The 21,447-nt window shown below is 41.1% G+C and overlaps 1 protein-coding gene across 1 annotated transcript in view; it reads left to right on the forward strand.

The window, feature by feature from the left end:
* The first annotated feature begins 301 nt into the window (after positions 1-301).
* The window catches only part of elovl2 (ELOVL fatty acid elongase 2), a 183,978-nt gene continuing 162,832 nt past the window's right edge, over positions 302-21,447 (forward strand). Inside the window, exon 1 of the mRNA XM_060849884.1 lies at positions 302-376. Coding sequence (XP_060705867.1) covers positions 359-376 — 18 coding nt within the window. The 5' untranslated portion in view covers positions 302-358. The remainder of the gene's footprint in view (positions 377-21,447) is intronic.

The following is a 21,447-nucleotide window of genomic DNA, read 5'->3' on the forward strand; positions in this document are numbered from 1 at the left end:
CGCATCATAAATTGCCACGTGATAAGTATGGGGTAGCATAACTTAATCTGATCCCACTTCTCCCAGCTGGGAATGAGTGGGTGAACGTGGTCATCCCTGTTGTCTGTGTGAATCTCAGCGCGTACAACCCAGCGACAGAGAGCACAAGCATGCACTCCTGAAAGCAGGGCCCCAGCTGGGCGCGGACGCCGGTCATTGCCATGGAGAATGTCAGCCAATGAGGTAAGCTGGCTGGGCCGGAGCGAGCCTGTTTCTCACAAATTAGGGGGCTCTATTTGTTCTTCGTGTGAAAAAAGGACGAATAAACGAGCTGCACAGGTTCTCAGTACAATACCGGGGACAGCGCACACTCAACAAGATGATGCACATGATCCTGGTAAGCTAGCCGCAGGTGCATCCATATCATTTCTTGTTTTCCGTAGCATTCAAAATCGGATCTTATTAACTTTGTTCACCCTGTTTTTATGAGTAATATTTTATGCGTTCATTGCCAACTGATGAAATATTAGATTGGATGTTGTGCTCAGTCAATGTTACTGAAAGCGTTTGTTGTAAATTTCACAGCGTATTCACGCTGGATCTTTCAAGCCATTGTCAAAGCTCGGGATTTGAATTGAGCTTGGTTGAAAACACAAATAACCCAGCTTGGAGTCCAGGCTTTCCTTCGACCGACAGTATTTTGTAAAATAACTAACAATTCTTTATTTAATAGCTGATCATAAGATAATTGACTTCTTTTTTAACTCCAATTTCGTTCTCTGTATCAAACTAACTCAATTTTTAATGCGAGAAATCTAATACTCCCGTGCAAATATAAAAACAATTATTGTGTATAACGTATTTATTTCGTAACATTCTCATCTCGTCTCTCTTGTTCCCCGAGTTATTGTCTGAATGAAGTATTGTAACTGAGTAAGACCTACGCCCATTGATTTCCACCATTTCCTTGGAATAAGTATTTTAAAAAAAGACGTTTGAAAAGAGAAAATGCACACCCGAATAGCTTTTCTTAACGTTGCATTGTGCGAATGAATAGGAATTGATGAAATAAGAGAAGATGGTTCTGGATAATAGAATTCACCAAGTAACCCACTTTCTCGAGAAGGAGCACTGAGAACCTTTGGTATAGCTGGGAGGAGTGTAACTCTACCACGGGCTTTCCTTGTCCTTATTGGACTCTAGCTACATCAGTAAGACCGACGTTGAGATACAAATATTGTAGAGCAGCCTATTGACTAGTTAATTTCTTTATTGTTTGAAGACTAAATGTGAAGACTAAATGTACAACAAACCATTTTCCATTTTAATGGTAAATACATGTTGGAAAGTAACCATAATTTGGATATTTCCAATCACCCTGTTCATACTTGTTACTACATATCCCTGGAGCAGGTTGGACTTGAATCTAAACTGGGAACAGATACATGTTTTGCAAAATAAACCATTTGATATTATCGACCCCAAAATAATGAATGTATTAAGCTCAACTGTGCCAGTGAAAAGTGTTTGTAAAAAAAAAAGTAATGGTAATTTAAGTGCTTAATTACTCCTGGCTATGTTTTGTAAAATGACAAACACACTTCAATAAACAGACAAGGAAATTGGGGATAATGGGATGAATACATTGTTCAAAACAAGTACAAGGAGCATGGAATTTTAAAATTATCTTTGTGAATTTCACAGACAAATCAATTTATTGGCTTGCACAATGTTCATTCATTTTGGACAGCCAGTTTGTGACTTTTGGATACTTGTTTGATTTTTAACATTTGTAAAAATATTTTTTCTAATAGTGAGAGAATTTGCTGGGTAACCTGCTGGGGTTTTCTGTATGAAATATTATCTCCAACAATGTTGAAGTGCTGTCAAATTAGTGTAAAATATCCTCATAAAAGATCAAAAATGAATACCTTCTCTGGCAGACTTTCCCATGTGATACCTACTAACAGGTTCAGAGTCATAGATAGATAGGATAGTGAAGAAGGTGTTTGGTATACTTTCCTTTATTGGTCAAAGTATTGAGTACAGGTGTTGGGAGATCACGTTGCAATTGTACAGGACATTGGTTAGGCCACTGTTGGAATATTGTGTGCAGTTTTGGTCTCCTTCCTATCGGAAAGATGTTGTGACATTTGAAAGGGTTCAGAAAAGATTTACAAAGATGTTGTCAGGATTGCAGGGTTTGAGCTATGGGGAAAGGCTGAATTGGCTAGGGTTATTTTCCCTGGACTGTCAAATGCTGAGGACTGACCTCATAGAGGTTTATAAAATCATGAGGGGCATGGATAGGATAAATAGATAAAATCTCTTCCCTTAGGTGGGGGAGTCCAGAACTAGAAGGCACAGGTTTAGGGTGAGTGGGGAAAGATATAAAAGGAACCTAAGGGGCAACTTTTTCACATACAGGACAGTGCATATATGGAATGAGCTGCCAGAGGAAGTGACAGAAGTTGGTACAATTGCAGCATTTAAAAGTCGTATGGATGAGTATATGAATAGGAAGGATTTGGAGTGATATGGGCCAGGTACTGGCAAATGGGACTAGATTAGATTGGGATATCTGGTCGGCATGGACGAGTTGGGTCGAAGGGTCTGTTTCTGCACTGTACATCTCAATGACTGTATGGATTCCCACATTAACATTTTAGATTTAAAGAAAGGCAACTGAATAGGCACAAGGACAAATCTGGCCCTAATGGACTGGGCAAGACATGGCAGACGTTTAAGGAGATGCTCAATTGCTCCCAACTAAAAGATATTACAGAAAGAAAGTAAGATTGTAAAAGGGGGAAACGATCCATGGCCATGCAAGGAAGTTAAAGATAACTGAAAACAAGAAATAAGATATACCATATTGCAAAGGTGAGAGGCAAGCTGAAAGATTAGGAAAATTTTAAAGATTAACAATGGATTACTAAAAACAAAATCATACATGAAAAGAGGTAAATTATGAAAGAAAACTAGTGCAAAGTATAAACATGGATAATAAAAGCTTGTCTAAATATATAAAAGCAAACAGAGTAGCTAAATCAATGTTAGTCCCTTGGAGGATGAGACTGGGAAGGTAATATTGAGGAATACTGAAATAGTGGTGTCATTAAATCAATACTTTTCTTCAGTTTCACAGTTGAGGACACAACAGATAATGCAAAGACTATAGAAAAGGAGGAACGTTGGAATAATCATCATCACTAGGGATACAATACTAATCAAAATTGGGATTCAGGGCAGACATGTCTCTACAGCCTGATGGTCTACATTCTTGGGTCTTAGAGGAAGTGGCAGCAGCTGTTATGGTTATAATATTCCAAAATTCCCTGTTTGTAGGAAAGGATCCAGTGAATTAGGAAAATGCTAACATAACACCTTTTATTCAAAAATGTTGAGAGGCAGAAAGTAGGAAACTACAGACTGGTTAGTTTAACATAGTTTTTGGAAAACTGTTGGGAGTCCATTATTGAAAAAGTAAAACAGGATATCTGGAAAACCAAAATGCGACCATCAGAAGACAATTTTCTATAGGATAAATCACATTTGACTAATTTACTAGAGTTCTTTGAAGATGTAATCTGCAAAGTGGATAATGGGGATCCAGTGGATGTAATAAATCTGGACTTCCAGAAGGCATTTGATAAGGTGCCACCCAATAGGTTAATACGTAAGATAAGATCACATGGGATTAATGGTAAATTATTAACTTGGATAGAGGGTTGGCTAACCAACAGAAAGTAGTGAGTCAAGATAAATGGATGCTTTTCTGGTTGGCAAAATGTAACTAAGAGAGTGCCACAGGTTTTGGTGCTCATTACAACCTGTATTAATGACTTGAATGCTGCAATAGAAAGTATGACAGCCAAATTTGCAGATAATTCAAATACAAGTGGGAAAATAATTTGTAATGAAGAGATAAGGAATTTACAAATGGACATGGATAGTGTCAGTGAATGGGCCAAAATTTGTCAGATGAAGTTTAGTATGGAGAAGTGAGGTTATCCATTTTTATTGGAGGAATATAAAGGCAACTTATCATCTAAATGGAGAGAAACTTCAGAAGGCTTCAATGTGGAGGGGTCTGGGTGTCCTCATGCATGAATCATGGAAAGTTAATATTTGGGTACAGCAAGTAATAAGGTTAATGGAATTTTGGCATTTATTGCTAACGGAGTAGAGTATAAAGTAAGTAAGTGTTGCTGCAACTGTACGAAACATTATTAAGACCACACTTGGAGTATTGCAGACATTTTTGGTCCCCTTGAGGGATGTAGTTGCATTGGAGACAATTCAGAGTAGATTCACTATACTGATTTCAGAAATGAGATTGGCTTAAGAGAGATTGAGCAGTTTAGGCCTGTAGTCTCGGGTTTAAAAGAATAAGATCTAATTGAGATACATAAAATGCTAAGGGGGATTGATAAAGTAGATGTAGAAAGGATGTTTCCTCACGTGGGACAATCTAGATTGAAACAATAGTTTCAGGATAAGTGATAGCAGATTTAAAACAGAAACGAAGAGAAATTACTTTTCTCAAAGGGCCATGAACTGTGGCATTCTCAGAATGTGGTTAATGCTGGGAGATTGAGTAAATGTAAGGAGGAGATAGACAGACAGATAGGTTTTTAATTAGTAATGGGTTGCAGAGTTATGGAAAGCAAGCAGAAAGGTTGAGTTGAAGGCAAGATGAGATCAGCCATGATTATATCAAATGGCAGAGCAGGTTTCAAGGCCTCCTGCTCATAGCACTACTTCCTTGCGGCCTATTTGATAAGTCTTATTACCAATCTCAATATTCACCATCTCTGTAACAAGTTAGTGTCATTTAAAAGTTTTGCACAGCGAATCATACTTCAAAGCATGAAATTACAAGTGTTAATAGGAGATGTGCTTTCCCACTGTCACATCTTATTCAGTTGTGCATCCGAAATTCTATTTAATTTTTAAAAATGGGTGTGTATTACACTGAATAATGATGACAAAGCATTTTTCTATTTCGGTACAACGAAGGGCTTTTGTTTTGAATGTGTTGTTCCTTGCTTACCAGCAGTACATTTCGTTTTTGTTCTTTCATGAAATATGGTTATGACTGGCAAGGCAGTATTTTGTTGCCCATTCTGAATAACTCTTAAAAAGCTGGTGGTGAGCCATCTTCATCTGGTGGAGGTACACTGTGGTTATTCCAAGATTTTGATCTGGTGGTATTAAAGGAATGGCAAGTGGACAAGCTGATCAAGTGGACAGCTTTGTCCTGGATGATGTTGAATTTCTTGTGTTGTTGAAGTCATACCTGTCCAGATAAGTGGAGATCCAATCCTGTGTAGATGGCACACAGACTTTGGGGAATTGCGTAATTCCGAGTACGTGACCTGTTGTAGTTGAGATAGTTATATGGATCAATGGTAATCCCAGAATGTTGATAGCAGGGTAATTCAGTGATGTCAATGCCAATGAATATCATGGGGTTGTGGTTAGTTTTTTTTTTGTTGGAGATGCCACACAAGTGCCAACAATGTTAATTGCCATTTATCAATTCAATCTGAAGGGGGGTATAGATGATAGTTGGCAGTAGGTTTTCTGATTTTTGGAATTTCATGGCACCTGAGTCATAGTTGACCATTCTCAGGTCAAATCCCTCATGATTGTAGAACTGCTGCCATGTGTGGTGAGTATGTCGTGCTGGCAGATGGTAATGGGTGATACCTAGAACATTGACTATAAGGAATGTTTCAGTTAGTATGACTATGGCAAGTTGTTACTTGACTAACCTATGAGACAGGACTTCCAGATTTGGGTTGCACTGTAGCTCAGTGGTTAGCACTGCTGCCTCACAGTGCCACGAATCCGGGTTTGATTTCATTCTGAGGTGACTGACTGTGTGGAGTTTGCACACAGTGACTAGGTTGATTACTGTAGTCTAACTGGTTTTAATTCTTTTGATTTTTCTGGAGTGGCACATCTGAGTGTCTTGATAGGCCACTTCAGTGGGATGTTAAGACTAGGTCTGGATTGATTTGTAGGCCAAACCAGGTAAGGATGGAAGATCTCCTTCTCTTAATGAGCTTCTGGGAAGAGACCAAGGAGAATTCTTGGAGAAGTCGGTTCAGTCACCACGACTGAGAAGAGAATCACAGGCATAGGTTTGGCTGCTTAGGAATCAGGCTTGTAGACTGAGTGAATAGTGCCAGAAGTGGGATAAAGTACTTTTTGTGTTTGTGTTTGTGTTTGCTAGGACTAGAGAACAGGAGTGAGACACCTTAGTTTGATGACAAGTGGATTAGGTTGTGTAATTAGTTCCTGGATTGTTGTCTGACGTAGATAGGGCTGAAAATGTGTTGCTGGTTAAAGCGCAGCAGGTCAGGCAGCATCCAAGGAACAGGAAATTCGACGTTTCGGGCAAAAGCCCTTCATCAGGAATGAGGAAAGTGTGTCCAGCAGGCTAAGATAAAAGGTAGGGAGGAGGGATTTGGGGGAGGGGCGATGGAGATGTGATAGGTGGAAGGAGGTCAAGGTGATCTGCAGACCTCACTTTTGACGTAGAGAGGGTTCAGTGTGAGAACTTGGTCCCATGGAATGCTCCTCCTGCAATATGTGGGAAATCAAGAATACTTCCAATGTCCATGCTTACTACATATGTGTTCAGCTACAGCTCTTGATTTGCCTTATGGGGTGCCTGGAAATGCAGATGGTCTCACCATGGAGTATCCATAAGGTTGAGAAAGCCCTAGTAAATCAACTAGGCAACATCCTAGTAAATCTCCTTTGAACCCTTTCCAAACATTCCGCATCCATCCTATAATGCAGTGACCAGAACTGTATGCAATACTCCAAATATGGCCACACCAGAGTTTTGTACAGATACAACATGACCTCATGGCTCCGAAACCCAATCCCTCTGCCAATAAAAGCTAACACACTGTACACCTTCTTAACAACCCTATCAACCTGTGTGGCAACTTTCAGGGATCTATGTACCTGGACACTGAGATCTCTCTTCAGTTCCACACCATAAGAATCTTTCTTAACCCGGTACTTAACATTCCTGTTACTCCTTCCAAAGTGAATCATCTCACACTTTTCTGCATTAAATTCTATTTGCCACCTCTCACCCCAGCTCTTCAGTTTATCTATGTCCCTCTGTAACCTGCAACATGCTTCCACGCTATCTACAACTCTACCAAACTTCATGTCATCCACAAATTTACTAACCTATCCTATTACACCCTCATCCCGGTCATTTGTAAAAATACAAGCAGCAATGGCCCCAACATAGATACTTGTGGTACACCACTAGTAACTGTCCTCCAGGATGAACATTTCCTATCAACCACCACCTCCTCTTGCAACTAGCCAATTTCATATCCAAACTACGAAATCACCCTCTATCCAATGCCTCCTTATTTTTTGTAATAGCTACAGTGAGGAACCTTTCAAATGTTTTACTCAAATCCATATACCATGACATCAACCGCCTTACCCTCATCCATCTGTTTGGTCACCTTCTCAAAAAACTCAACAAAGTTTGAGAGGCATGACCTACCCTTCATAAAACTGTGTTGACTATTCCTAATCAAATGATTCCTTTCTAGCTGATTATAAATACTATATCTTATAATCCTTTCCAACACTTTACCTATAACCAAAGTAAGGCTCACTGGTCTATAATTACCAGGGTTGTCTCTACTCCCTTTCTTGAACAAGGGAACAACATTTGCTATCCTCCAGTATTCTGTCTACAGGAATAGTGCCAATGATAACATAAAGATCAAAGCCAAAGGCTCTGCAATCACCTCCCTAGCTTCCCAGAGAATCCTAGGATAAATCTCATCCAGCATGTATCTATTTTCACACTTCCCAGAATTGCTAATGCCCCCTCCTTGAGATCCTCAATCCTCTCTAGAGAAGAGTTAGGTGACCACCAGGAAGATGAGTAAGTGGGGCAGGTAGTGCAGGAGTCCCCTGTGGCCATTCCTCCCTCAAAACAGGTATATTGCTTAGATACTGTTCGGAGTAATGGTTTGTCAAGGGATAGCAGCAGCAGTAGCCAGGTCGGTGCTACCCAGACTGGCACTATTGTAAGCAGGGATGGTTGAAGTGTAGACGAACACTAGTGGCAGTGGGCTTCTTAATAGAGGGCACAAATAGATGTTTTTGTAGCTGCAAGTGAGACACCAGGATGGTGTGTTGCCTCCCTTATGCCAGAGTCAAGGATGTCTGAGCAGGCATGACATATTCTGAAAGGAGAGGGTGAGCAGTCAGAGATGGTTATCCATATTAATACTAGCGACTTGGGATAAACATAGATGAAGTCCTTCAAAGGGAGTTCAGGGCACTAGGTAGGAAGTTGCAAACCAGGACCTCTAGGGTTGTAATCTTGGGATTATGTCCTGTGCTATGTGTCAGTGAGACTACGAATCGGAAGTTAGTCAGGGTAAATACATAGTTGGGGAACTGATATGGGGGAGGGCTTCAGGCAAGTAGATTATTGGGATGTCTTCTGGGGGACATGGGACCTGTTCGAGAAGAACATCTTGCATCTAAACTAGAGGGAGACCAATATCCTGGCAGGGAGGTTTGTTAATGCCACTCGTTGGGGTTTAAACGAATGTGGTAGAGGGTAGGAACCAGAGCAGTCGGCCTACAAGTTAAAATAACTAAGGAGGAGTCAGACACTAAGGCCAAGGAAGAACAGAGTGTGCAGAAGTTACTGAACATGGCAGCACTGGCTATCTGCGGTGTATTTGTTTTAATGTGAAGAATGACAGTTAAGGCAGATGAACTTAGAGCTTCGAGGTGGGTAATTTTAATTTTTCCTACACTGTATTGATTAGGACTCGCTTAATGCCAGGAACTTGGATGGGGGGATATTTGTTAGGTGTGTTCAGGATAGTTTTTGGAAACAATATGCAAATAGTTCAACTGGAGAAGGGGCTATATTAGATTGGTATTGGGAGTGAGCCAGCCAGATAATCGAAATTTCAGTGGGGGACCATTTTGGGAACAGTCCTGAGTGAAAATATTAAATTGGGAGAAGGCTGTCTACCACGATATTAGGCAGGAACTGGGAAATGTACATTGGGGTGGCTGTTTGGGGAAAATCCACATCTGACATGTGGGAATTTTTTAAAAGGCCAATTGATTAGAGTTCAGCACCAGCATGTTCCTGTGAAAATGAAGGATAAGGATGGCAAGCTTGGATGACAAGAGAAATTGAAAACTTAGGAAGAAAAAGGGGGCATAGGTAAGATTTAGAAAACTGAAGACAAACAGAGCTCTCAAAGATTTCAAAGATAACAGGAAAGAACTCAAGCAATGATTTAGGAGGGCTAAAAGAGGTCATGCAATGTCTTTTGCAAACAGGATTAAGCAAAATCCCAAGGTGCTTTGTCCATGTATAAGGGGTAAGAGTAGTTCAGGAAACGGAAGCATCACTCAATGACAAAGGCGAGAACTTACGTATGGAACTGGAGGATGTGGGTGATTTCCTTAATGAATACTTTGCATTGGTATTCGGAGAGGAGAAGAACAGGTTGGATGATGAGGGGTATATTGATATTCTAGGGCATGTCAGTATAAAAAAGGAAGAGGTGTTATGAAAAACATTAGGGTGGACAAGTCCCTAGGACCAATGGGATCCCATAGAATTCTTACAGTAAGGAAAGAGCCATTTGACCCATTGCATCTGCACTAACCTCCAAAGAGCATCCACCCAGCCTCACCCAATCCCTATAACCCTCAAGCAATTTTTATCATGGCTAACCCACCTAACCTACACGCTCAGACACAATTTTTGGCATGGCCAATCCACTTAGCATGCACATCTATGGATTGTGGGAGGAAACCAGACCATCTGGAGGAAACCCATGGAGAACTGGCAAGCTCTGCATCAACAGTTACCCAAGATTAGGATTGAACCTGGATTCCTGGTGCTGTGAGGCAGCAGTGCTAACTACTGTACTATCATGCCATCCTGCTCCAGTTCTATCCCAGAATGCTGAGGGAGGCAGTTGAGGAAATTACTGGAGCAGTGTGCGTAATCCTTGTATCCTCTTTAGTCACAGGAGAGGTAGTAGAGCAGTGGAGAATAAACAACAGTGTTCCTTTGTTTAAGAATGGCAACAGGAATAATCAAGGTTATTACTGGCTGGTGAATCTTATGTCATGATTGGAAAATTATTTGAGAACATTCTTAAGGGTAGGATTTATTCATAGTTGGAAAAATATAGATTTATTAGCGATGAGCAACATGAGTTTTTTTGAGGAAGTGAGCAAGTTGATTGAGGATAGAGCAGTAGATGTTGTCTCTAAGGACTTTAGCAAAATGTTTGTTTGACAAGGTCCCTCATGGCAGGTTGATACAAGATGATGTGATCAATGGAGAGCTGGTAACATGGATGTAGAACTGACCTCATCAGGAAGATAGAGACATATGGACTGCGTAGAAGCAAAAAGTTTTAATTTAGAAAGGCATCATGTGTTGGCATAGTCTTGGTGGGCCGAGGGGCCTGTTTCTGTGCTGGAACAAAAAGAGTTGGCAGCAGTGAAGAGAAATCAGGTTAATATTTCAGGTCCAGTGACCCTTCCTCAGTACTGATGTTAGCTAGGAAAATGTCGCTTTAATGCAGAAGATAGGGTCTGGAGAGGGGGTAAGGAGTAAATGATAGGTGAAGATAGAGCCCACAGAAAGAGAAGACAGTTGGAAAGACAAAGATAACGATCTGGCTAGGATGGTGAATAGCTTAGTGATTAACAATAGATAGTGCGTAATAGCAGACGATGTGGTAACAAGGCTTGGACAGAGGAGTGTTCAAATCCTAAAATTATTCAACTCTACGTTGTTACAATCTGGGGTAAACCTTCCTGCCTAATTTAAAACCAACAACACAGAAAACATTTATTTGTGCAGTAATCTATAAAAATCTGAATGGCCAAGAACTATTTAAAGTAAAAATTAACAACTTTCTTTCTTAAGATATAACAGAGAATAATTAGCTAACAACTATTTACAATTCTTTCCTCTAACCAATATTTTACCTTTCTTTCTACGATACTAGTCCAATAAATCTCCCAATTAAGATTTATAGAAAAATTGAAATTTTAAAACCAACCAACGGTGGAATCTTCTCTTTATCTTCGTTGGTAGATTGACTCTCCACTCTGTGTGCAAACTTCTTCTCTAGACAGGTACCTCTCAGAGAGTTCTGACTAGCGGTCTACAGCTGTTGGTGTGGTGGCAGCTCTCCTCCCAAATGTTCAATTTTTCCCAGTCTTATACCCTAAAGCATCGGATTATGTCATTGGTTTTTAAGCTTTTCAATATACTCAATTCAAACTTGATTGGAATTTGGTAATTTTCAGCGTATAATTTAAACTGATTTGGCCTAATTCAAATCTGTTTTGTCATTTCCAGGTAGCCAGCTACCCCAGTAGCTGGAGCACATGTTACATTGTGTCTTATTGAGATCACCAGGTGCTGTCACCGCTAGCTTTTACTCTCTTAAGGGTATAGTGCACCCACATCTTCATAACAATGTTGAGTCTGGAGGGCTGCAGTGTCCCCAAGTGGAAAATGAGTTGGTGTTCTTCCAGCCTGCACTGACCTTCACTAGAGCACTGCAGCAAGCCTGAGAAGAGATTTTGGCCAGGTAACAGGATGATGTATTAAATAGGCAGGCAACTGAAAGCTCAGGTCCTTTTTCTGCGGACAGAATGTAGATGTTCTGTGAAGCAGTTCTCCAAGTCTGTGCTTTGTTTCCCTAGTGTGGGGGAGACCATATTGTGAGCAGTGAATGCAATAGATTAGATTGTGAGAAGTGCAGGTAAATTGCTGCTTCACCTGGAAGGAATGTTTGGGCCCTTGGATACTGGGGTGAGAGTTGGTAAAATAGGCAGATGTTGCACCTTCAGCAGTACTATGGGGCTGCGAGGGGGTGTTGGGAGTGAACCAGGGTATCCTGGAGGGAATGGTCCTTGTGAAAGGTGGATAAGAGTGGGGAGGGGAATATGTGTCTGCTGGTAGCATCCCACTGAAGGTGGTGGAAGTAACAGCTGACAATCTTTTGGATGTGGATGCTGGTGAGATAGCAGGCAAGGAGAAGGGGAACCGTATCACTGTTACAGGACAGAGGAGAGGGGGTGAGGGTGGAAATGCATGAGATGGGTCAGACTTGGTTGAGGACCCTGTCAACAATGGTGCTGGATAATTCTTTGTTGAGGAAGAAGATGGACATTTCAGAGTCTCCCTTGTTGAAGCTGGCCGCATCGGAACATATGCAATGGAGAGGGAGAAACTGGGAGAATGGAATGGACTCTTTACAGGAAGCTGGGTGTGAAGATATATAGTGCAAGTAGCTAAAGGGAGTAGTTAGATTTATAGTGGATATTAGTGGCAAATGTATCCCCAAAAGTTGAAACAGAGATGTCGATAAAGGGAAAGGAGGAGTCAGAGATAGACAAGGTGAAAGTGAGGGTAGGGTGGAAATTGTAAGTGAAATCGATGAACTTTCCCAATTCCTGATGAGAGAGGGAAGCAATACTAATAATACCATCGATATGTTGGAGAAAATTAGTGGCTGGGGGCTGGAGTAGGACTGGAACAAGAAAAACATACCTCACAAAGAGAGGCATAACTGGGGCCTATGCAGATATCCATCCCCCGACCTGAAGAAAATGTGTGAGTGAAAAGAAAAGTTGTTCAGCATGAGGACAAACTTGGTCAAATGGAGGAGGGTGATGGTGGGTGGTGATGGTTCAGGTGTTTGCTCCAGGAAGAATCGGAGAACCCTGAGCCCATCCTGATGGGAGATGGCTGTTCTTGTGCTGTAGTGTTCTTTGTTTTTATTTCTTTGTCTCTTTGTTCTAATAGGCACTAGTGAACCAGGTGAGTTTTATGACTATAACAGGTTCATAGCAACTAGCTAGGAGAAAGTAAGGGCTGCAGATGCTGGAGATCAGAGTCAGAAAATGTGTTACTGGAAAAGCACAACAGGTCAGGAACCATCCGTGGAGCAGGACAGTCAATGTTTCGAGCATAAGCTCTTCAACAGGAATGTTGGTAACACAAGGGAGTTGAGAGATAAATGGGAGGGGGTAGGGCTCGGGGTAAGGTAGGTAGGAATGTGATTGGCGGGGGTTAATGGTGATAGGCCAGAGTGGAGGGTGGAGCATGTCCTTGTCCGAGTGGGAGGGGGAGTTGAAGTGGTTGGCCACAGGGCAGTGGGGTTGTTTAGTGCGTGTGTCCCAGACATGTTCTCTGAAATGTTACAGAATTACCAGCCCATCTTCCTTCCCACCTCTCTGCTCTATCTTCTTCTCTGAACTATCACCTTCACCCCTACCTTCATCTACCTATTGCATTCCTAGCTATCTTTGCCCCACTCCCTTCCATTTATCTCTTAGTCCTGCTGGCCCACAAGCCTCATTTCTGATGAAGAGCTTATGCTCAAAACATCGATTCTCCTCCGATGCTGCCTGATCGGATGTGCTTTTCCAGAACTACACTCTCAACTCTGTTCTGTGTTTGACGTTCTGTGTAACCCCCAGACCAGTGATATTTAAACGAATTATAAACTCATTAAGGATTAGTTGCTGGGGTCTTTCTTCTGTTTTTGTTCCATGTTTAAACCCTTCTGGTGTTTTTCACACTTTGCAACTTTCAAAAGTCTCCATGGACTAGTGTGCAAGTGCTGAAGTAGTTTTTGCTACATATTGCAAAGCAGAACAAACTGCGAGAACAGGATGGCATAGGCAAGAAGTACTGTCAGCACGGGGTGGCTGTATCTATTCAGAACTTCCAGGTAGCAATTCTCCTGCTTTACCTTTAACGAAGAACAATTAAGGAATAACCTCCTGAAATCAACCTTGAATTCGAACCATTGCTACAGCCACAGCACTAACAACAAGAGTACTGCCAGTGACTGAGAAGGTGATTGTATCAATGAAGATTTCGATGCCTGACTGCTTTCATATTGGTGCTGGAGATGTTAATATCCCTCAGTTTACAATATATGCTAAACTGGGGTAAGGCACAGAGCATTTTAATTTAGAGAGAGAAATTAATTTTATTTCTATTTGCCGGACTTAATCATGTTGAATCTATGCATTTTTTATGAGTCTCATGTCAATTCTGCCTTTGGTCAGAAGTCACATGATACCAAGTTGTAGTTCAACAGGTTTATTTGAAATCACAGACTTTCTGAGCACTGCCCCTTTGTCAGGAGAAGTGAAGAGAAACACCCAGGCACAGAATTTATAGGCAGAGAGATCAAAAGATTATATACATGGTGTGACTGGGAGTGTTAAATAATGACTGTCTGCAGGTGATCAAGAGTGTCAGACAGTGTGAGTAAAGTGTCGACAGCTGACTAGCACATGAATCCAATTAAATGACATAGAGAGATAATTACAAAAAAAAGGTAGTGCTGGAGGTAAACCAGTTGGCTAGAATAGCATGATAGGTATAAGAGTAGCGTACCAAAGGTCTAACCAAAGTAACAAGTAATTCAAAACTGTACAAACTAATTAAAGTAGAGAGATCATAACAAGTTAGCAAGTGATGTTAAAACAGGATAAAAAGGAAGATTTTACAAATACAGAATAGTATAGTGGGTTTGCATGTAGTGCAACATGAACATAGTTAAGGCCATCTTCATGGGCACAGAACTTGGCTATCAGTCTCTGTTTGGCAATTCTGCATTATTGTGTATCTCAAAGGCTGCCTTGGAAGGCACTTATCTGGAGATCACAGGCTGAATGTCCTTGACCACTGAAGTGTTCTCCGACTGTGAGGGAACATCCCTATCTGGCAATTGTTGAGGAGTGTCCATTCATCTATTGTCGTTCAACTGCTCAGTCTTGGCAATAAACTATGCCTCAGAGCACCCTTGCCTGCAACATATGAAATAGTCAACATTGGTTGAATCACATGAGTATGTGCTGTGTACATGGTAGGTGATGTTCCCATATGTGATGGTAGTATTCATGTTGATGATCTGGCATATCTTGTAGAGGTTGCCATGGCAGGGTTGTGTGGTGTTATGATAGATGTTATCCTGAAGACTGGCTAGTTTGCCACAAATGATAGTCTGTTTAATGTTTGGCAGTTATTTGAAGGCGAGAAGTGGGGGTGTTGGGATGTTCATTGTCATCGGTGACAGTTTGAAGGCTGTGAAGAACATGGTGCAGTTTCTCTGTTCTGGGAAAGTACTGGATGATGAAGGAATCTCTAACGGTAGTATCCTGTGACTGACTTCTAAGGAGATTGTTGTGATACTTTTGCTGTGGCACATCAGAACTGACTATCAATGAGTTGAGCAGCGTATGCCATTCTCAAGAGGGCATCTTTCAGCATCTTTAGGTGTCCATTGCATTCCTCCTCGTCTGAAGAGATCCTGTGTATATGCAGGGTCTGTCTGTAGAGGATGTTTAGGGTGGAGGCTAGAGAAATGCAATATCATGAGGTTATCCATGGGCTTGTGATAAAATGAGGTACTGAGGTGTCCAACCTTGATGGAGGTGAGACTGATTCTGAAGAGTAGTCAGTCATAAGTCTGATAGTGGATGAAACTTGTTAATATCATTGAGTAATTGTTTCAGTGACTCTTTGCCAGGAATCCAAAGGAAGATAATCTTGTTGATACATCTGGTGTATAGTGTTGGTTAGAGGTCCAGCACAGCAAAGAAGTCTTGTTCGAACTTGTACATGAAAATATTGGCATATTGGGGTGCGAATGTGGTCCCCATGGCTGTCCGTGTGCCTGAATGAAGAACTGGTTGTCAAAGGTAAAGACATTGTGGTCATTGTAGGATGACATTTGGAAATTGGCAGTTGTTGGTGTTGAGTACTGAGGCTGTAGTAGCAATGCCATTGTTGTGGGGGATGCTGGTGTAGAGTGCCAAAATGCCCACTGTGATGAGGAATGTTCCTCATTTGACTGATTCATGAGTGCTGAGTTTTTGTAAGAAATCTGTAGTGTCACGACAAGACTGGGGGTTCCTTGTACAATGGGTTTCAAGGTGCCCTCAACATAGAGAGGTTCTCCCACAAGGTCCTATTGTCTGATATGATGAGACATTATTATGAAGTAGAGGGTATGTATTATACCTTTAAGAGAGAGTGAAAGCTGTTTTGGACTGACCAGTCGTGTGACTGACTAGCAGTCTCAGAGTATACTGGAAAATTGAAAATATGTAACATTTGGCTATGAAACAAGTACCTGCATTTTGGTTACAATGTTTTCACAATAGTTTAAATTTAACCAATCAGCTTAAGTTATGCCCCAAGATACTAAAACCCTGTTGAATTTGAATTTTACTGTTTTGGGGGCTGCTCATCTCAGGATATGACTCTTGCTTGAGGTGTGAGAGGTCCTGGGTTCAAATCCTCCAGGAGTCACCAAACTGTTACAACATGGCAGTGAACCCTTTTGCTAATTAAACCATACATCCAGAAAAGCTCACCTCCCCTCATAATCTGTTAAAGTATGAATAACAGAGAACTCTAAAATTCCACAATTGAAAGAAAATAGCTAATTTATTCTTTAACTTGAAAAGTGAACATTAAACAACAACTATTCACAACTCTAAGCGTCCTTTCTCCTGACTGTTATAAAGTTGGAGGCAGATAATAAGCAATCTACTGTCCCAATAACCACCGCTTTAAAATTACATCAACTTAATTTTCAAAACAGACAGCGGTAGTTTTCTCCCATGTCCTCCTCTCTCTGGCTGTAAATCTCCTGTGTTTTGCTGCAAGATCTTTCATATGAAAGAGGTAGCTTTGATAGAGAGTGTTTTGTTTGCAGTTACTCTGGCAATCAAAGCTCAGGTACTTATTTCACAGCCAAATGTTACAAATTTTCAATTTTCCAATTCACTCTGAGACTCTAGTCAGTCAATGACAGCTCTCAGTGCAAAACCACTCTCTCTTAAATGTACACCTCACAACAACATCCCGGTGTGTTGGCTTTGTTTATCTTCAGGAGGCAGTAAACGTCTCCTATGTGAGAAGTTTGCAGGTTGAGAGTATATAGGATACTCTGAAGGTCTGGATCAAATGTCTTGATCAGTATGTTGATTTGACAATGTGTTCTTTGGTCAGACCAGCAGGTACTGTTGCTTGTTCAGTTGTTGGTATGTGTCTTTGCAGTCATTGGTTCTATTCTGAATGATGATGGCTCCTCATTTGACTAATGGTTTGATGACAATATTAGAATTATATTGAGATCCTAGATGAAATTGCAATGTGCTTAGATAACATTCTGCACTATCTTGAGTGTGGCTGATGAATCTGGCATTAACACATTTTCTGATGGCTTGAATATACTCTTTCTTCTTTGGTCGCTGCACTACGGATCTCTTTGTCGACTGTTCCAGTTTGTTAGTTGTCTCATTGTGCTTGCTGTTAATATCTTGAGGTTTGTGGAAGAATTCCCGGACCCTCATTTGCCTGATGAATTCCTCTGTGTCTACTGTGTGACCAGTAGTGTTCATTTTCATTGAATGGAGCCAACATTATTGCACAGCCCTAACTGCCTTTGAGAAGGTGCAACCTTGAACTGTTTTTGATCTATTTGTTGTATTTGTACTTAGAGCTATTAGGGAGAGAATTCAGGATTTTTACCCAAGGATAGTGATGGAATGAGGGTAGAATTTCAAGTCAGGATAGTGAGTGGCTTGCAGGAGAATTTGCAGATGGTGATGTTCCTATTTATCTGCTGCCCTTGTTATAGAATCATAGAATCCCACAGTGTGGTAGCAGGCCATTTGGTCCATCGAGTCCACACTGACTCTTCGAACAGTATCCCATCCAGACCCAACCCCCTACCCTATTCCTGTAACCCTGCATTCCCCATGGCCAATTCACCTAGCCAATGCATCCCTGGACAGTATGAACAATTTTGTGCATGCAAGGTGGATCAGCCATGCATAGTTGGACTATAAAAGGAAACCGGAGAACTCAGAGGAAACCCTTGCAGAGACGAGGAGACACAGCCCAAGGTTGGAATTGAACCTGGATTCCTGGTGCTGTGAGTCAACCACTAAGCCACCATGCCACCCTTGGCATTCTAGATTCAAGTGTGTGCTTTGTTGTGGATGGTGCCAAGCATCTTGAGTATTGTTGGAACTGCAGTTGTTCAGGTAAGTGAGGCATTCTCCATCATAGCCCTGACTTGTGCCTTGTACTTTGAAGGACAGGATCGGGGGAATCAGGAGGTAAGTTACTTGCTATAGTAGTCCTTACTACTGAGCTGGTCTTCTAGCCACTATATTAACTGGTGACTCCAGATGAGTGTCAGGTCAATGCTAACCCTCGGGATGTTGATAGTGGGGGATACAGTGTTAAGAACATCATTGAATGTCAGGGGCAATGGTTAGATTGTCTCTTATTGGAGATGGTCATCGCTTACCATTTGTGTGGCACAAACATTTACGTATCAGTTATCAGCACAAGCTTAGCTGTTGTCCAGGTCTTGTTATATTTGAAATATGGACTACTTCAGGATCTAAGGAGTTGTAAGTTATGTTGAACATTGTACAATAATAGATGAACATCCCCAGTTCTAATGTTACGATGAAGGAACAGTCATTGATGAAAATGGTTGGCCAATGACACTACTCAGAGGAACTCCTGCAGGTTTATCCTGGAGCTGAAATTATTGACCTCTAACAACCACAACCATATTTCTATATGCCAGATATAATTTGCCAGTGAAGAGTTTGCCCCAATTCCAATTGATTCCAGTCTTTCTAGGGTTTGTTGATGCCATACTTGGTCAAATGCAGCCATGATGTCAAGGCCTGTCACTGTCACCCCTGGAATTCAGTTATTTTGTCCATGTTTGAACCACGATTGCAATGAGGCCAGGAGCTGAGTGGCTCTGGCAGAACCCAAACTGGGCATCACTGGGCAGGTTGTCATTAAGCAGGTGCTGCTTGATGGCACTATTGAGAACACCTTTCATCACTTTACTAATGATCAAGAGTGGACCTATGGGTGGTAATTGGCCTGATTAGATTTGTCCTGCTTTTTTTATGAACAGGAAATACATGGGCAATTTGCCATATTATTGGGTAGATGCTAATTTAACCAGACTTCCTTAAGATAATGAAAGTTATTGAGTTTATTAGTTTGCAAGTGTGAAAAGAAATAATAACGCAACCCATATGTGCAGATTAGAAATCAGAAGTGAATCAAAAGATATTTGCATCAGTTTTTGGATGTCTATGAAGAATAGCTAGTGGGAATGTTGATGAATGAACATTCAATTTCGAGATTCTTGACTTTGTAGTCAGCTGAAATTCCTTTGTCCTTTGGCAAGCCAGTTCAAAAGAAACAATTATCTACAGTACTCACCATTTACCTGCAACGCATAAGTGACAAGTGAATGTTTTTTTGCCTGTAGCTTTCACACTACATTTGCACTCAAATCTAGGCTAATACATATAAGTACCTCAGCCAAATGACACATTTTCACTCACTGACATGCACAGATCAGTATTGAGAACCTCACCGAATGATAGGTGCTAAACATACTTTTGAAAGGGAACATATCTCACATCCAGACTGCTATCTTTTCTCTGTCATTATCATGATACAGGAGATTATAGTTTAGTTAATACAGCATTTATCCTTTTGAAGTTTCCTTAGCACCTTCAGATGTGAAATTCCTGCATTCATTCCTCTTCAGACAGCGACTGAATTGATATCCATGGTTTTCTTTTGCCTCTATGTCATCTTAAAAAAACACATTGCAAGTAAGTGCTCAATATGATGAGAAGTGATCCAGGGTTACTGATCATAGGTCATGACAAATGCTGCATGTGCCTGCCACACCTCAACAACTGGAGATCTGGGGAGGCAACAAAGGTTGGTGTGAGGCAAGCAACATTACTAACTCTGTGAGGGTAAGACACAGTATCTGGATGTTAAACTTGAATCTTGAATTCCAGGGACTGCTGAAAAGTAAATTGTAGTGTTGCAGTGCATTGAATAGCATGAGAGGTTAATGGTGTGTCATACAAGTCAGGCATTTACCAACCTTGATTATCTAGGTCGAGTCTTAGGCCTCTTGAAGTACTGTTGCTAAACTGGTCTCTGCATTGCAGTGATTCAGCAGCAGCCGGGTAATAGAAAGTATTTGCCTTCCATGGTGAGCAGGTAGCTATTTTCAGCTAATAATTTTTGTGTCACTGTTGGTTCGCTTTCAAATAAACATTCCAATAGGGGCTCCCAAAGAAAGAAATACATCAGGAAAAACGGGGGGCAATGATCTTGTGGTCACTAGACTATTAATTCATAAATTCAGCTAACATTGTGGGGTCCCTGATTCAAATCCCACCTTGGAAGATGATAGGATTTAGGAATTAAGAATCTACCGATTGTTAGAAAAACCCATCTGGCTAACTAATATCCTTCAGGGAAGGAGACCTGTCATCTTCACCTGCTCTGGCCTACATGTGACCCCAGACCTACAGCAGTGTGGTTGACTCTGAATTGCCCACTGAAATGGACTAACAAGCTACTATCAATTGCTAAGAAGTTTCAACAAAGAAATAAAGCCATACTGAACTGGCATAGACCTAGGCACCAGAAAAGACAATGGCAGAAGCAGCCCTGTTTACCCTCTAAAGTCTTCCATACCAGAATCTGGGGCTAGTGTCAAAACTAAGAGAGTTGTATCATAGACTAGGCAAGCAACAGCCTGACATATTCATTGCATCATAATCTCACACACTATCCCTGGAAATGTCTTGTCCCACCAGCAGTACCCAGCAGAGATGTTGGCACAGCTGTATACAGTCAGGAGGGAGTTTTCCTGGGATCATCAGCATTGACTCTGACTCTGACTCTGACTCTGGATCCCATGATGGGTAGCACAGTGACACAGTGGTTAGACTGCTGCCTCACTGCATCAGGGACTCAGGTTCGATCCCAGCTTGGATGACTGTGTCAGCTTTGTGTGTTCTATCTGTGGCTGCACAAGTTTAGTCTGGGTGCTCTAGTTTCATCCCCCAGTCCAAAGGTTATAGGTTAGATGGATTGGCCAAGCTAAAAATTGCCCTGTAGTGTTCATATATTAAGGACCAGACTCCAATCTCTCAAAATCTATTAAGAAGATGGTCTAGACCTTACATTTTTCTTATTTTAAAGGTAAATGCAAGGTGTTGCTTTCCATATACAATTCAGTAAGTCAAACTATCAACTTTAAGTAACACTCACTTTATTTTTACATGACAGTTAAAATACAGACAAAATAAAATAAAAGAATACGCAAATGCAGTAAAATAAATTGTTTCAAATGCAATTCTAGTCGCAGGAAGAGAGCCCCAGCTTTTAGCTGTAACAGAGAGGGCAATAAGCGCTTCTTCTTCCAGCTTCAAGACCCCAGCAACTGCAGAAAGCTAAAACTAAAAATTCTGGTTCTATGGGAGCTTGATTCTACCCATTCAGGTTGC

The sequence above is a fragment of the Hemiscyllium ocellatum genome, chromosome 34 (assembly GCF_020745735.1).
Source record: "Hemiscyllium ocellatum isolate sHemOce1 chromosome 34, sHemOce1.pat.X.cur, whole genome shotgun sequence".
Lineage (NCBI taxonomy): Eukaryota > Metazoa > Chordata > Chondrichthyes > Orectolobiformes > Hemiscylliidae > Hemiscyllium > Hemiscyllium ocellatum.